A 17,153-nucleotide genomic window follows, 5' to 3' on the forward strand; every position below is an offset into this window, starting at 1 on the left:
AGTCCAGAGGAAACGAGCTGGCTGCGCATCAGACAGAAACTTCAAAACCTTCCACTAACAAAACCTAGCTTTACTGTGCAATAACAACTTTATTCACAAGTAAAATAATCCCCTCTAAACAACCTCCAGCACAACCAAGAAACTGCTACAGTAATAATTCAACAAAACCACAGCCAACAGAAACTCAGTTTGCCATTTATTTCACAGAGGGTTAGCTTAGATACCGCAGTAGGGAATGTCAATGAGGAACCACACTGGAGAGGAAAACCTGCTGTCGGATGCACATGGTAACAGTTGCTTGAGAATAACTCCTCCTGATCACAAAGTGCAAAGAAATGAGACTCCAAAACCAGCACGTTCATAGTGTTCCTGATTTCTCCCTAGTTTCCAGGCTGGAGATTCAATCCTCGTTGTGCCTTGTCTCTGAACCATTTCTCCCTGTGACCTTGTGATTTCAGTGCTGGTGACTACTGGTTCTCCCTTTGCTTGGGGCACTTATATCTCATTTCATTTCTCATTACCAGTAACAAGCAGATCAAGGACAGACTTCCCTCAGCTTGAATTCTTTAGCTATCTTACAAAGAAAATAACTGTATTGAATATTGCCTTTTGTCATCCAACAGCTTCCAGGACAGTTACAGTATACAGTCAAGACAGACACCCTAATTTTCACCACGCTCTTGAAACCAAACCAACTCCTACTGAAAAGCTCCAGGAAAATCCATCACACAACAAGGCTCAGCGCATCTCTCGCTCCACCACAACCAGCACGTCAGACCCTTGCTTAACACCAGCGTTCAGCAGAACTGTCACAGGAGTCCATTGGCTTTCAACAAGGAACACAACCTCCGAATGGCACCCCGGGTGAACGTCCCAGGGATCCTCAGCTTTCTCTAAAGACAGCACACCAACAAGCAGCATTTGCTTCACCAGACAGCCATGCATCAAACTGGGCCATGCACAAACCCTCACGTGTTTTGCCATTCTCCTCCCTGCCAGGAACTGCTTGCAGCCCCAGCCATCTGAAGTCACTGAGTTTCACTGCATCAAAGGGGTAGCTGTCAAGTCCCCTCACTAACACACCTTCATATGAGACCCCTGCCCTATTGCAGCTTCCACACCAGCAATCTCCTGTCCCCAGCCTCCACCTGCTCAGAGCTGCCCTCCCCGTGGAGGTCCCTTCCCACAGCACACTCGTGCCTGTAGACAGCTCTTCACTCAGACTTGCATCTTCAGACAGGTTTCTCCCTCAGCTCCACATTCTCAGAGAGCTCCCTCCATGCAAGGCTCTCGCCCTGGCACATCTCCCCAAACGCCCTGGCACATCTCATTAGGCAACTGCCTCCAGCAATTCTTTGACAGCACTCCCCAAATCTGCTCCCACCCTTCCCCAAACAGCTCTTCTGCTCATACCCACCACACTTCAACACTTACTCTGACTGCCACCTTCTCCCGCCAGGACCCTCCACCTGCAACACACTGATTCCTGAGAAGCTCAGTTAGTCCCCACTCAGCTGGTACATCCTTTTCAGGACCCCAATCTGAAATCCCCCCAGCTGCCCATGGCAAGGCATCCTCTCAAACCATGCTCTCCCAATGCCTCTCACCACCGCTGCCCACCTGCAGACACCCTGGCACCCCCGTTAGCTCAAAGCACAAGTCCAGCACCATGTTGGTCAGGGACCTTCACTTATACCGACTTCTATTTCCCCCAAGCTGGGTGCGAGAGAGTTCTCCCCACCAACTGAATATCAGCCTGTTTCCAAAAGGAGTCACGAGTCCACCAAACATGACAAAGCACCAGCCGCGGCAGTCCTGCTCAGCCAGCTGGGCTCCATTTATCCCCATCGCTCTACCTGTCTGCGACGCCAGGGCACCCTCTCCAATAACTGTCAATATTCCTATCCTCGCAAAAATTAATCAGCATCTCAAAAGCAGTAAATAACTGAGCGCTGTCCATCTACACTGCCTGGAGATCTTTCATAAGCGAGTCACTGAAGTGATTCTCTTTTAACTCTTATTAAGCCTTCTCAGCCACACATCGAGGAAGCTAGCTGAGAGTCCCTCCAGCTCCAAGGAGCCACTGCCCATCACAGGCTGCTCTTCCCCCCCACGGAACTTCCCACAGCTTGCTCTCTCCCTGGAGATCACGTGAAGATATGCAAACAATTACAGGTGAATACGTGAGTTAAGGATGCTGTTGCAATTACAAAGGAATGGCACCACCTACTTAATGCAAATGCATGAGGAGACACAGAAGGGTGTGACAGAAACACGGGGTAAGTGGGTGAAGACAAGACATGGGAAAAGCACTTCTGACCCAAAAGCCCTCCATCTCTTGATTCCTTCCAGCCTCCTGGAAACAAACACCTTTACCCCACCACCGCGCAAGGTGTAGCTCCACACATCAAACGACCCTTAACTCCAGCTACCCCGCTGCAGAAAGCCTCGCCATCGGTCACATCAGCCAAGTCACAAGCATCTATCTCCTCCTCCACGCAGGGGACAAAAACACATGGCGGGGGCAGGAACAAGGCTCCTTGGGCTGCCAGCTCCAAGGGGAGGTTTTTGACATCCACTGCACAGGACTCGGAAGTCTCACGTGCTTTTGAGGCAGTAATTCAGGGCAAGGAACAGCAAGCCCTGTCTCCCACTCCCAAGCTCAGTTCCACATTACAGCTAATGCAACTAGTCAGATTAGCGACTGCTCCAGCCCTCATTGTAAGAGGCATCAGCAAAAAAAAGTGGAGGCAGGAAGATTAAAAGAAGATCCTTAAACTTTCTGTGAAAAACTATGGAATCAGCCCACTCGCAGAGGAAGCCTTTTCTTATCCCTGTCTGCTGGAAGCTGACTTATGACCTACCGCAGGGTTTACATGCCTTTCAAGAAGTCTGCCCATCATAATGGGCAACACGATTATGCCTCTAAGCCTCTCAACTCCCCGTGAGCTCTGCATCGCCGTGGCTCCTCAGCGGTATGGTCGGGAGTTTTGTTTAGGAAGCGTTCCTCGCCCACCTCCCCCTTGCCACTCTCAGCCGGTGCCGCCAGCACCCAGCGAGAGGCGGGCTGGCAACGTGGAGCCTTGCAGGTGGCCCAGGGCACGGCGCGAGGCAGGAGCGCTCCGAGGGCACAGAGACAGCCCTGGGCTGGGGGAGGGAGGGTTCAGAGACGCCTGCTTCTCCTGGGGGTCCGAGCAGAGCATGGAGCCCACCGCCCTGTGTCGCAGGACGGGACTGACGACCCAAGGGCCTGACTGCAGGATCAGAGCCCCAAGGCCATGCCAAGGAGCTGTGGCCCCACTGCTGGCGCCTAACCAGGCAGCCCCCAACCAGCACCCCACAGCCCTGCGCCCCCAGGGCCCGACCCAGGGACTCGGGAGCTGGACCCAGACAGGGACCCGGCAGCTCCGCTGCCCCACAGCTGGGCCAGGGCCCTGCAGCCCCACGGCCGGACTCGGGAGCCCACGGCCGCCGACGGGGCAAGCGCTGCTGCCGGCCCCCGGCCGGTGCCGGAGCGGGACCCCCGGGTGCAGCAGGGCTCCCGGGCCGGAGCCCGCTGCCGGTGGGTGCCCTCCCCGGGCGCCCCACCCGCCCGACCCCGCACCCCGGCGCCCGCCCGCCGCCGCCCGCCCGCACTTACCCTTGACGGCTTCGCCCCGGTTGAGCTGGATCTCGCCCTCGCCCTGCGGCGCGTAGCTCTTCACCACGATGAACTTGCGGCCGGGCACGGCGCTGTACAGCTTCCGCTTGGGCCCGCGCAGCGGGGCGGGCGCGGCGTGCGGCGCGGGCTCGGCGCCGGGGCCGGGCCCGGGGGGCCCCGCCGGGCCGCCGGGGCTGTAAACGAAGACGTAGGTTACGGTGCTGATGCCCGGCAGCTCGCGGCTCGGCCCGCCGCGGCCCGCGGGCTGCGCCATGGCGGGGGGGCCGGCGGGGCTCAGCGCAGCCCCGGCCGCCGCGGCGCCGCCCGGGCGCGGGAACCGGCTGCGGCTGGGGGGCCGCCGCCCGCCGCCGGCTCCATGGCGCGGCGCCGCCCGCCCCGCGCGGCGCTCCGCTCCCTCCGGCGCCGCGCCGCCGCCGCGCGCACCATGGCCCGGGGCAGGTGCCGCCGCCGGCGGCTCCTCCCCCTGCGGGCGGGGACGGGGACGGCGCCGGCCCGGCCGCCTCCCGCCCCCGGCCGCCGCCCCCGCCGCGCCGCGCCGCCGCCCACCCGCCCGCCGCCGCCGCCGCGGGGCCGGGGCCGGGCCGGGGCCGCGCAGGGCCGCCCCCTGGCGGCCGCCGCCGCGCCGTCCCGGACCGGGGGGGCAGCGCCGGGCGGGCTCTGCCGCGGGGCGGCTCCGGGGGGGCAGTGCCGGGGGGCGGGCAGCCCCGGAGGGAGGGGTCGCCGTCCCGGGGGTGCAATGTACGGGGGGCGGGTTGGGGCGGGGGGTGCAATGCGCGGCGAGGCAGCGCCGGGGGCGGGGGGGTGGGGTGGGCAGCAGCTCGGGGGTGCGGGGGTATGCGGGGGTGCCCGGCTCCCGCTGCCGGGGCGGGGGGCAGTGCCCCGGCGGGTGTCTGGGGGGGTGACGGCAGTGCCCTCCGTACGGGGGCGGGGTTCCCCTGCTCCCCCCGCCCTGCACCGCCGCGCACGGCGGCCCTCCCCCCGCCCGCAGCCCCCCGCACACGGCGCGGGGGGCCCTCCTGCTGCCCCTGCAGCGCCCTGATCGCAGCCCCCCAGCTCCCTACTTGCAGGTCCCCTGCCCCACAGTTGCAGCATCCTTGCTGTGCAGCCCCCGTTGGGCGCAGACACCGTCACCCCAGAGCCCCCACGTCCCCCGGCGCCGTGCATGTCCCCAAGCACCCCGCTGCTGCCCCCCGCGGCCTTCGGCAGGGGCAGGGGCACGGCGGTGCAGCGGAGCCTCCTCCCGCAGACCCCCCTGCTGCCGGAGGCGCTGCCCGGTGATGGTGCAGGTAGAGGGGTGCAGGTAGGGGGGAGCGGCCGCTGCGGCATGAAACGCTGTCCTGTACGCGCACTCCCAGAGATGGCCACCACCCACATGGGTACCCCACTCCTCGGGGGTGCAGCCAGGAGAGAGGACGGCGTCCCTCAGCCTGGGGCAGTCCGGGCTTCCCCCAGGAGCACCACTGCAGTCGCGGAGCAGCTCTTCCAGCGGACGCCTGCTGCACCAAGACCGGCAGAGAGCCGGGAACTGCGACCCAACGCTGAATCAAACAGCCTGGCACAAGAGGCACAGCTTCCCGTCCTGGCATCAGTGGGCTGCCCAAACCCTCTCATCAAACTTCCCATCTGCAGGCACAAGACTTCAGTAGAAGGCACTGTCACGCCGGGGACGTGCGCCGGGTAGCCTGCCAGCCTCAGCCCTCAGCCCTCAGCCCAGCCTGCTGCTTCAGTACCGTGCTAAGTTACAGTCCCTCAAGGGAAAAAACACTTAATAAGAAATAAATAGCTACCCTTTCCTTACAATACTCCTAAATGTCACTCCAGTATCATTTTTAGTCAATGCAGAGATATTAAAGACCAGCTAGGATCTCTAAAAGGCCCCTTTATGTTTTTAGAAACAGTCACGAGAAGCATGCAGAAAATGTAGGTATTGCAGGCAGCTCACAGAAATATCTGCTCGGTGCAGCGCGCCTTGCCGACGCTGCAGCTCGGCACCCTGCTGCGCGCTCACACCGGCCTGGGGATGCTCGGCCCGCCGGGCCGGGCATGGGCGCTTCGGGCTCCGTGCATGGGTGCGGGTGCGCAAGCGGGGTGGCCGGGCTGCCAGTGCACGGTGGGCTCGCTGCAGCTGCTGCCTGCAATGGGTGCCCACACAGACCTGCACGCCAGCAAGCAGGATCCCACTCCAGCCGTTTCGCTTCTCCAAGTTAGCGGCTACGAGCCTACCCTCCCCTTGCTGTGTTACCGGCGCGGTTCTCACACAGCCGTGCTGCCAACGTGCAGCCACCTCAGCTACCGAGGAACCCTCAGCTCCACCGCTGGTCCTGCACCTCGGCACCCTCCAGCAGGACTGCGGCGGTCTTATGCACCATCACCAGTGCGTTTTCTCAGCAACAACCTTGCACCGTCTTTCACGTGATTTTTGAAAATAGAGCTGCTGGACCAAGAGCCAGTCCTTGCACAAGTGACACGAAGGTCAAAACAACAGCCCAGATTCTCTTTCCTGCCCCATCCCTGGCAGTGTTCAAGGCCAGGTTGGACGGGGCTCTGAGCAACCTGGTCTTGTGGAAGGTGTCCCTGCCCGTGGCAGGGGGGGTTAGAACTAGATAATCTTTACGGTCCCAACCCAAGCCATTCTGTGACTCTGTGAAGTCTCCAAGGCTCCTCTTCAGCAGCTGCACTGGGGGAATATTAATTATGTGGCTTGCAATCCAGTTCTTGGCTGCCATATTGATTTTGTAGCACACTCATTTTTTAATCTTTAAGGAATTATTAAGTCAAAATGTCTCAGAAGCCTACATCTATTATATATCAGAGGTACATTTATAACAAGTTTTGTAATAATTTCAAAGGATACCACCATTTTTGTTTGGGCTCTTTTGGCAGGCTCAAGTTCAATTAAAGGATGTTAATTAGTTTAATCATATTTCATGTTAATGCCTCCTTGATAGAGACCTCTGTCAGTCGTGCAGCTGCTCCAGGTTCAGGCTCTAGTCTGGGAACATTTCTACCTGCATTCTCAACTGGAAAAATGTGAGAAAAACTGCCTGGAATGGGGTTTATATTTTCCGTCAGTCAAGAGCGGAGTATCTCCTGGCACGCTTCCACATGAACTGACAATGTTTCTTCACCTACTTTATCACCCTGCGCCATAAGGCACCTTGAGGCCTGAAGGAGCAGGTTTCACCCTTTGTATCACCTAGTTAAGCTGTAGCTAATCGCTGCTGGATCCATAGCTTATTTCTGAACGGCAGCCAGGATGCCTTGTATATTCTGGATAAAACAAACACTACCGCGGCAGTGTTTATTAAGCAGCTAAGGAGTTGTTAATGTCCCCAGTGTATAATCGTGATTTTGCTGTGTATGATGCCCACATCCTCCTCCTCTTTGAGACACACAGGGCACCATGGCCAAGATGCCCGGGCGCAGAGACTGCTCCTCATGGGGGTGCGACATGGGGGCATCTCAGATAAAACGTAGTCACTGCAAAAGAGCACCAGCCCTTTATTTTTCTGCAGAGATCCTGCCCTTGCTGCTCACAGGGCTCTTCTCTTTATGGTGGCCGTTTACCTGAAACTCGTCCGTCCGAACTGCACAGCAGATTCCACTGCAATGAAGGGAGAACGACGCTGGGTAAATGAGCCCAGCAGCAGGCTTTGCCCAACTAAAGCACGCCAGCAAGACGGACACGTCTGGTCTGAGCCCAAGAGTCGCCTGGACAGGGTGCTGGGCCATCTTGTCCAGACTGTGCTCTGCCTAGAAAGGTTGGACTAGGTGATCCCTGAGGTCCCTTCCAGCCTGGGATTCTGGGATTCTGGGATTCTGTGAGTCAGCTTCAACAGCAGATGGGGGACTTGTCCTCCTGGCGTCACCTGCTGCCTCTGCAACCAGCAACCTGCTCTGGAAGCTGGAGAGCTGAACTCGGATTTCTCTGGACACTTCGCCCGGAGCCAGGAGGAGCGTGAACAGCCTCATACAGCATTCCTCCTGCTCAGGTCCTGCAGAGGGGCTGCTCGCAGGTGCTCGGGTTTGGCTCTCCTGCAGATAAACGAGCACTCAAGAAACACTGCAGTAAGCCTATGCCTCAGAACGAAAACCTGATAGCACGCCTTTGTACAAAATTTCTGAGACCTCACACTTGCTCTGTCTGTTGAAAATAACTGTTTGAGTTGCATTTGATGTGTGACTCCGTGTCTCATGCTTCTTAGAGATGTTTTAGCCCCAGACTCGATAGTGCCTGGATATGGTAATGGAGAGCTGATCATCTGACAGGGTGCTTCCATCAGAAACACTGTTGGTCTCAGTATGGGAGAGCTTCCTCATGAGAGTTGACAATTACAATAAATCCTTCAACAAGCTACAGCCATTTCTGAGGGAAGACAGACTTCCCTTCCACAGGTTGGTGGTAGGCTCAAATCACTGCAAGTGAATTAATAGACCGTAATAGTCCCCACGATTACTTCAGACACATCAAGCAGTCTCAAATACCCAGGACAGTTGCTTTAATTTTTATGTGCTCTCAAGGGGCTGATCAGAAAAGAATCCCTTTTTGTCAGGCGAGTTCTGGCTGAAGGATTCTCGTTTCAGGTTTAAACAACCCTCCTCCTCGTCCCTTCTTTGGGGAATTCCCGCCCACCACCATCCCGGCAGGGCACCTGCAGTGCGAGATGAAGGCACGCTGGTTTGCGGAGGGTGCAGCTCGTGATCTGCGGGTGCTGCAGCGTTTGCTGCCACAGCATGGGCCATGAGGCAGGATATGGCAGGTCCAAGCCAACGAGGCTGTGCCAGAGCTGTGGGAACAACTCGAGCTTTGTCTTGCCACACTTCTGCCTATCTCTGGGAGGCAGTGAACATACTACGGTGTCTTGCACATTATGATGAAATTATCTATTACAGATCCTGATTTTTTCCCCCTTGAGAGCTGAATAACAGATTCTTTTGTTGCTTTAGGATACAGAGAAGTTTTTGCATGGGGGAAGTTCCTACTGTTTCAAAACATGCTATAAACTGAACCGTTCTACAATGAAATGTATTTTGCAGCTTTGCAGTTAACCTGTTAGCCTTTCCTAGTAACTGTAGGACTGTTAAATTGTTCTTGTCCACAAGGCACCAATCCCCAATGCCTGCTTTCTCTTCTTTGTTTTTCACATGAGTCATGTCTGGTGCTGGAGTTGCCTTCCATTTCAGCCATGGAAGGAAGGATTTGTAAACTACTCCTCTTGCTCTGAGAACATTTACACGCTCTCACACGTAAAGCTCTGCACCCACAGAGTACCCGGAGACAACTTCTCTGTAGGAACCCTTCTGGAGACATCTGTACCCAAAGCCTAGCGGGAGGAGGCACGCCACGCGTGCCCTGCCACAGGCCTTGCAGCTTGGCCCAGTAGTGAGTGCTGTAGTGATCTCCGTTGTGGGTTGCACTCTTCAGCGTTCAGGTAAGAGAGATTTTGCCATGGCACGAGCAGTATAAAGTCCACCGGGTCCTTATAACCTGGTGCCGTTAGACAGAATTTGACTGACAACCAAACACTGCTTCTCAATTATGGCACTTACTACGTGTCCGTTGGAAGAAATGCTTTTGCTGTTCCGGAGTTTCAAATCGTTACTACAAGCGTGGCTGACAGATACAGAAATAGACTGGGTTTGGTGGAAACGATTTCAGCTCTAGCAAGAAAATAGCAGCTTCGTCACTTCTAAAACTTTCCCAGATTCACAGAATCAAACAGAATGGTTGAGGCTGGCAGGGCCCTCCGGAGGTCATCCCAGCCAATCCCCTGCTCAAGCAGGGACACCTACAGCCGGTTGCCCAGGACCACATTCACACGACTTTTGAACATCTCCAAGGATGGAGACACCACAACCTCCCTGGGCAACCTGTGCCAGTGCTCGGGCAATCTCACAGTAGAAAAAGTGTTTCCTGATGTTCAGAGGGAACCTCCTGTGTTTCAGTTTGTGGCCATGGCCTCTGGAACCGTCACGGGGCACCACTGGGAGGAGCCGGGCTCTGTCCTCTCTTGGCACCCTCCCTGCAGGTATTTACACACATCGATGAGATCCCCCTTGAGTCTTCTCCAGGCTGAACAGTCCCAGCTCTCTCAGCCTTTCCTCAGAGGAGAGACGCTCCAGTCCCTTCATCGTGGCCCTTCACTGGACTCTCTCCAGGACATCCATCTCTCTCGTGTCCTGGGGAGCCCAGCACTGGACCCAGCACTCCAGGTGTGGCCTCACCAGTGCTGAGCAGATGGGAGCAATCACCCCCCTCGACCTGCTGGAGATGCTTTGCCTAACGCAGCCCCGGACACCATTCTCCTCCTTTGCGGCAAGGGCACGTTGCTGGCTCGTGTTCGACTTGGTCAGCCAGGACCTGCAGGGCCTTTTCTGCAAAGCTGTTTCCCAGCTGGGTGCCCCCCCAGCATATATTTGGGGTGAATGGGAATTTCCCTTGGCTGTCAATTACCTACTTTGGCAGTGATCTTGAATTCAGAAACGGGCAAAATCTTCAGAGACTTTCTGCCTAGCTGGGTAAGGCCTGATATAATGACCAAAAGACACGGGTTCTGTCCAAAATTCAGGAGGCAGTTTCTGACATTGAGAGCTTTATGCCTCACCACTGGGGCTCCCTCCAGCCACAGAAGCAGAGCAGGAAAACCCCCATGCTCTCCTCGCACATGCCCCGAGCCAGGTAACGAGGCAGACCTGGGCTCATATTCCGGGGCCGACTGCTAGAGCGCTTGCACAAAATTATTTTATTCCTTTCTGTTCCTAGAGCATGGCTCTTTACCTTGATGTTCAGTCTGCTGAGAAACTTCTCATCTCAGATCATCTCTGCACAACTAAATGAGAGTAGCACAGTCACCTGCTAACGAGAGCCAATTAGTGGCAGATTCACACTGTTCGGGAAAAGGGAGGCAATGGGAGAATGGGAGTCCCTCGCCTTCCCTGCTCCTCCTCAGACAGCCGCCAGACCAGCACTCCAGCTAATTAGCACAGGGGGCCTGAGCAACGATGTAAAGCAGGAGCTGGGGAGCCCTCGGTCAGATCACAGCATCTGCAGGAGCTCGGTGGGGCCGCTCGTCCCGCCGTGGCGCAGCGGGGACGGAGCACAGCGCTGCATCACACGAGGGGAACGCCGCGCGGGACGGTGTCATTCACGCGGCAGCAACCAAATGTGAAAATCCCCAGAAGAGGAGCATTTGGCCAAGCAGCACCGGCAATTTCGACTGACAAGATGCTGCAGAAAGCTGGCATGAGAGTCTGCCGCCAAGGACGCGCTGACAATGGCTGCGAGAGCTGGCCAAAGCGACAGCTGGGAGAGGTCCTGCAGGCACCCTCCTCGCCAGGCAGTGACCTGCGCTTTACTGCCACGACTAGTCTGGATGTCGAACTACCTCCCCTGAAGTATAAATGCTTCCACCTGGCTGTGGCTACAGCCTTACAAACATGTCTGGAGAAGACGGAGCGGAACTGGAAACCTGGGAGAGACAATTAATTAAAAGGTTTTGTCTCCCTTTATATAATCACAGATATTGATTCGCTCTTTAAAGCTCTCTGTGCATCCCAGCCAGTGAAAACGTCCCCAGTGGTAGCTGGATTTGTGCCTCTCCACCCTGGCAGCCGAAAGTATTCTATATCACTGGGTAGCTCCATCAGATCTTAGACAGACCTACTGAAAAGACAAAATATAGTTTTATCAGTTGACAAAGAGGATAACGGGATTTCTGAAAATTATGCCTCTAATACTGCCTATCCTGCAAGATCACAGTCCTTAGGAATTTGGACAACCTGTCTGATAAGCCTAGCAAATGCAGGAACAGGCAACCACCCTGAATTAACATGCACCTCACGCTCCGGCAGATGCTCTTCACAAAGGTGAGAGAAAGCCTAGTTCTGCTGAAGGCGCATGACAAGTTTTCCGCAGATAGTAGCTGAAGGGAGCTGCAGGAGGATTACCAAACCCGACACCTCACTGCAGGATGGAGGGAGAGGTCCAGGTGGATCCTCACTAGCTGCTGCTGATCAAGACAACCTATTTCAAAAGTTTGCTCTATGACAAAAAAAGACAAAGAAGAATCATTTCATCAGTATCTCCTGGTCAGTGCTACCCAGGAGTGACAGGAGATGATTAATCAGTCCCTCCTTACTTTAGGCACCAGGATCCTTCCAACCCCAGAAGATCTGTGGCTTTGCAGCTCCTAGATGTGGTGGAACCCATGCTGTGCAGAAGGCAGGAGCTGCTTTGTAAAGAAGGAACTAATTTGCAAAGCCTATGACAATGAAACCTTTAACGTTTTGGTTGCTAAGTCCTTATGCGTGCCTCAATCAAAACCCAGTGCCCTACTCATGGCATTCAGCATCTCCTGTGTGCAACTGGTTTTGGGGTACACATTCCGTTCCTCATAAACAAGTGTTAGCATCACCACCTCCCCATACATGTCTAGACACTGAGCAGACCTAGAGGTCTAGAAGGACCTTTTCTAAAAGGTCCTTCCCAGGTGCCCAGGCAGCTCCACAGAGCACCATGACAAAGACTGAGATAGATCTGGTTACTCCAGCACAACTGGTAAACAACTTCTGACTCTGCAACCCACAGCTTGGCACCATCTGCCTTCACTAAAGTACCTTGGGAAAGCCATTTAGATGGTACAGGCATCTGGAGCGAGGAGAATGAGTCGAGACTTTGACACTGTAGTCCAAAGCATTGGTCCTCAAAATTATTCAGCTATTGACACATCTTCAGCGACTGACACCTGCAGCGTTTCTCTGGCGTCAACAGTAACATCTGAGACTCCTGAAGTGCTGCTCAGGATAGCTCAGCCTTGACCCTGTGCACAGCACCTGAGCTGCTCCGGTGGCATCAGCTACTGCTCCTTCCCCCGGCTGGCTAGCACATCCAAACACTTAGCGAGCCCTGACAACTCCCATCAGACACAGCAGATGCAATACGCTGTGCTTTTTACAGAGAGTTTACCAAACCATCCAAATTCTCCATCAAAGCCACTGAGCTACTGGATAAAAGTAGGGGATGCAGCTCCTCCATCCTCTTACCCTCCTCACCAGTAAGGACCAGCACATCAGCCCAGGAAGGGGCCAGGCCCCAGGCTGCCAGATCATGGGAGGAGTAACCAGCTCACAGCAAGGCTGTTGCAGGGAAGCTGAAGTGATTGGGATGCTCCCTCTTGCAGTGGCGCGGTGCAGCCCTCTGCTCCCACCTGCCTAGACTCAACCGCCTCATGCACTTCAAATTTGGTACCACAGTGCTGGCTGTTGCAGTGCCTACATACGTCTGTGCCGCTACCTCTGTGAACACGCCGTACGTTATGGACACAGGGAACAGGCTGCACACGGAGAGCTTTTCCAAACCCATCCCAATGCATCAAGAGCACCAGGATAAGTGCATGCACACACCAGCAGAGATCTACAGATTAGCAGCTTCGCAATGCAGAGGACTTCTTTTGCAGATTCTTTATTTGCTCAACTCATTACCATTTTTATTATTTTATTAATCAGAAGCCTGCAGCTAACTCCTTGAATTACATTAGCTTTTCCCCCCTTAGGAAAATTATGGCACCTCTTGGCCAACTCACCCAAGAACAGCCTTCTTGGCCCACATTTAAGTTCTCCTTTGTGCATTTACCAGATTCTTCAACATAAGGCACCCTTCTTCCACACCCTTCAGCCAGAGACACATAGCTTACTACGCCTCTGAGCAACCAGCAAAGGCAATACTGAAACTGCCTTTGCCAAGGTAAATATCCCAGCTCGTGAAGGTTTGGTTCAAGAGTCAGCACAAAGACACCAGTATTTGTATTCCAAACATGACCATCGTTACTCTGAGCTCTGTTAGGCTGATGCCATGGCTTGCCTGGACTAATGCCCATAGATCATCACCCTCTTTGCCCTTGCTGTTGGAAAGCCAGAGTTTCCTCATGGATGCCTCCCTCACAGATCCCGTGGACTCTAGCAGTCATTTTCTGTCTTTGTGATGGTGGCTGCAAGTTACTTTTGAACTTTCAATGGTGAATTTAAATAATTTGACCATATTATATTCACTCATTCTGCCCACATAGTTCCTTAATAACTGGAACAGTGGCTGGGAGACAGCCATGGTTGAGTCCAGAAGTTACTGGAACTGCTTGGAACTGTTAAAGGATTAAAATAAGGCCAAAGAACGGGGACTTGCACAGAAGCATATCCCACACTGCCAGGGCGCAGTTCAGACTATCCCCAGAGGGAGGAAAGGCAGCTGTCACTTGGTGCAGCATGCAAGGGCAGGCACACAGCAACTGCACCATCTGCTGACCCAAACTTCAGAAGAAGCCCTTGGTGTGAGGCAACACGGGAGACGCCTCCGACCCAGAGAAGACAGCAACTTTGCACAATGTTCCGACTACATTTGCAGAGTGTGGTCTCTTGGCTGGTCCATACCTCTCGTTTCCTCTCCTTGTTCAGCTGAGAGAGGAGCCAGTGCCATTGCTGCAGCACCGGGAGAGCAGGAGGTGCTGGAGGGAGCATCTGTGGCAGCAAGTGGGGCTGTGGCACCAAGCTGAGCATATCCCAGAAACGTCACAGCCCCTGACAGCAAAGTCCCTGCTCAACCGTTGCCCCTGTTTAGAAAAGAGCAGCTTTGAAACTTGGACTCTAAAGCACTTTACCAAGAAAGCTGGGGGGGCCCAAACTGCCCTGGTTTTGAGACAGGAAAACCAGCTCCGGCCTGGGACGTGGCCTCCGGAGGACCTCCAGGGTAGCTGCAGCCCTCTCCTTGTGGGTTGCCTGTCACTCCGATCAGATCTGCTGTTAGTAATTGCTCTTTCACTAAAACTACCATGCCCAAAGGCTGATCAAAGACAACTGCTGACCTGTGTGGCACAAAGGAAGAGATTTCCTCACAAAGACTGGCAGTTTGGAATTCCGCTGTTTTCTCTTCCATAACACTGTAAGACACTCAGTCCTGAAGAAGTTTTTTACTGGGATTCATGGTGCCATGGATGTTTCTCCATGATGTGCTGCACCGCCAGTGAGGAGCGCTGGATCAGCTGGAGACACAGCCCAAGCCAGCAGAGGTGATGAGGAGGCACCGTGAGCACGCCAGGCCTGCTGAGACCACATCGGCCGCTGCCGGGATCTGCCAGTATGCATCTCCAGAAAGATGAGAGAGATCTGGAAACTACTGTGGCCCTGCTCGATATATGGAAATCTTTTTTTTTTTCCTTTCCCTTGTTTTATTTTCCATATAATTGTTTGGATAAAGCAAAATAAGGAAGAACACAGAGAAGATGTACTCCTCAGCTGGACACAAATACAACTTTTGAGCCCCAAAGCAAGATTTCAGGCCTTTCGCCCTACGCTGTGTTGCAAACAGACCACCCTGAGACCTCAGGGAGCCAGTCTGTCACTGACGTCCCAGAAACCACTCATGCACCTCACCCTGTCCCCGGTCACTGCCTCTGCCTGACAGACAGAGCAAGAGGGTGAAGGCTGTGAGGAATATCCCAGCCCCGCAAGTCACAGCTCCTTGGTACTCAGCAGTTAAAACAGCCCTTTGTTCCCAGACACGCAAACACAGGTGCCTTTTGTACAAAACATTTGGGCCGCCGCACCCAAGCGCTAGTGAAGGAAATCCATGCTCTTGGGGCTGCTGCTCAGGTCAGCAGCTAATTTCATCGCAGTGGCTGCAAGGTGCCGGGGCGAAAGTGGTCCTTCCCCCCATCGGAAAGGGGAAGCGGCGGCAGCAGCTCCATCCGCGGGGACCAGCCGCAGGCACAGCCCAGGCACTCCGGCGCTGCCCTGGCAGGCGCTCGGCAGCTGGTGCTGCAGGGACTCTCACGTGTGTGACATGGCCGAGGCGAGTCACTGCTGAAGAAGGATATTCATAACTGAAATTTCCCTGAAACTCAAATTAATTTTCAATTTTGTTCCCTTGGAAGGAAGGATGTATCTGTGTCAGATGCCAAAACAAGGGGATCCTTTGTGTAGGAAGTGTAATTGATTCCCATTTACTCTGCATCTGTATTTCTTTAAAAAGGGAGCATGCGTGAGTCATACGCCTGGGCAGAGCGGCTTGTTGTGACGCCTCTAGCAGACAGGCACCTGGGAAGGGGCATGTTGTCTTCCCTGCCGCCAGAAATATTTTGCCACCACCAAGTCTGATTCAGGATCCAAGCAGTGACACAGCTCTTGCAGATGTGGTGGCATCAGGCAGGAGGCATTGGAGCTCACCGTGTCCTTCACACGGGACCTGACTTCAGCCCCAGTCATGGCATTTGCCCAGTGCTCCAAACGTTTTCAGGATCAGAAGCTTCGTCTTCTGGCAAAATGAGGCAAAACAAGGCTTGCCAACAAAGAAGGCTGCAGCAGGTGGAAATGGGATGCAATGGCACTGGAAATGGACCCACTGGGGTTGTCCTTCATCTCTCAGTGCTTGGAGCGGCGGTCACTGCGCAGAAAATAACAACACTGAGGTTTCCAACACTAACCCTGACCAGCTGAGATCTACCAAAGGTACTGACACGAAGCACCTGAGAGGGGTCACCGTGAACAGGTCCCCTGTAGGGCAGGGGGTGGTGTGGCCCATTTCTTACTGCCCTTGCTCAGCAAACACAGGACTCAACAGCAGAAGGACTTGGGGTGTCGACGCAGACTGTACAACACATTTCACCCCTGGGATGATGCAGCGTCACAACTCGTGACTGTAAATTTGCAAGTGTCACCCCAGAAAAAAAAAGAGGAGAATGACTGCTTGGGAATACGTAGCAAACACAGCAATGACCCCTTTTGTTTAAAATCACCCAGCTTGGATCTAGGACAACAAACTGGCAGGATAACTATAAGGTAGAGTCCCTGAAGGGTAGCTTTTCCACTCTGCAATGGTCCTTCTGTCTACAAAACATTGTGATCCTTTTGCTAATCACTTCTCATACTTGTAGGAAATCTTTTTCCTTGATATTTAATCTCTCTATATATCAGTTTGGGGAATAATAAAGCCAGATCGTCTTTATTTTATGTTATCAGTGCTTTAATTCTACTCAAAGTTAGACCAACTTTGTATAAAGCATGCAGTGCACGTGACTATCTTTAGCTCTTGCACAGCACAGAGCAGGTATGGCACCGTCAGAGCATCCGCTTGAGCCTGACTCTACCGCACTTACTCATCGAAGTAATTTCACCATCCTTAGAGGGGCTGCTCCTCTGAATAGAAACTACCCTTTAAGCAGGCCAGCAGGTTTGTCCCATAACTTTAAACTATTCCACTAAAGCCTGGAAGATTAACTAAGCCAGGTATTCCCCAAACAGTGGTAGGGGGATGCTAAAGTCATGCCCACACAGTATAACCCTGAGGATGGGGTGGGGGCAGTAGGAGCCGCCACTGCCAGCCCTGCTGCGCTCCCGGGAGCCGTGCTGGGCAGGACCATCTGGGACCCCCGGACTGGCCGAGTGCCACAAGGCTGAGATTGCATCTCGCTGTCCTTCTAGCAGAACCCACTGACAGTGCCCAGGA

At 54.5% G+C, this 17,153-nt stretch overlaps 1 protein-coding gene across 11 annotated transcripts in view; it reads right to left on the reverse strand.

Moving 5' to 3' along the window:
* The window catches only part of SHANK3 (SH3 and multiple ankyrin repeat domains 3), a 401,813-nt gene that overhangs the window by 202,232 nt on the left and 182,428 nt on the right, over nt 1-17,153 (reverse strand). For all 11 annotated transcript variants that reach the window (XM_075081824.1, XM_075081828.1, XM_075081835.1 and 8 more), the window contains one exon: nt 3,641-3,834. In XM_075081824.1, the coding sequence (XP_074937925.1) occupies nt 3,641-3,834 (194 nt within the window). The remainder of the gene's footprint in view (nt 1-3,640; nt 3,835-17,153) is intronic.

Source organism: Phalacrocorax aristotelis, chromosome 1 (assembly GCF_949628215.1).
Source record: "Phalacrocorax aristotelis chromosome 1, bGulAri2.1, whole genome shotgun sequence".
Classification (NCBI taxonomy): Eukaryota; Metazoa; Chordata; class Aves; order Suliformes; family Phalacrocoracidae; genus Phalacrocorax; species Phalacrocorax aristotelis.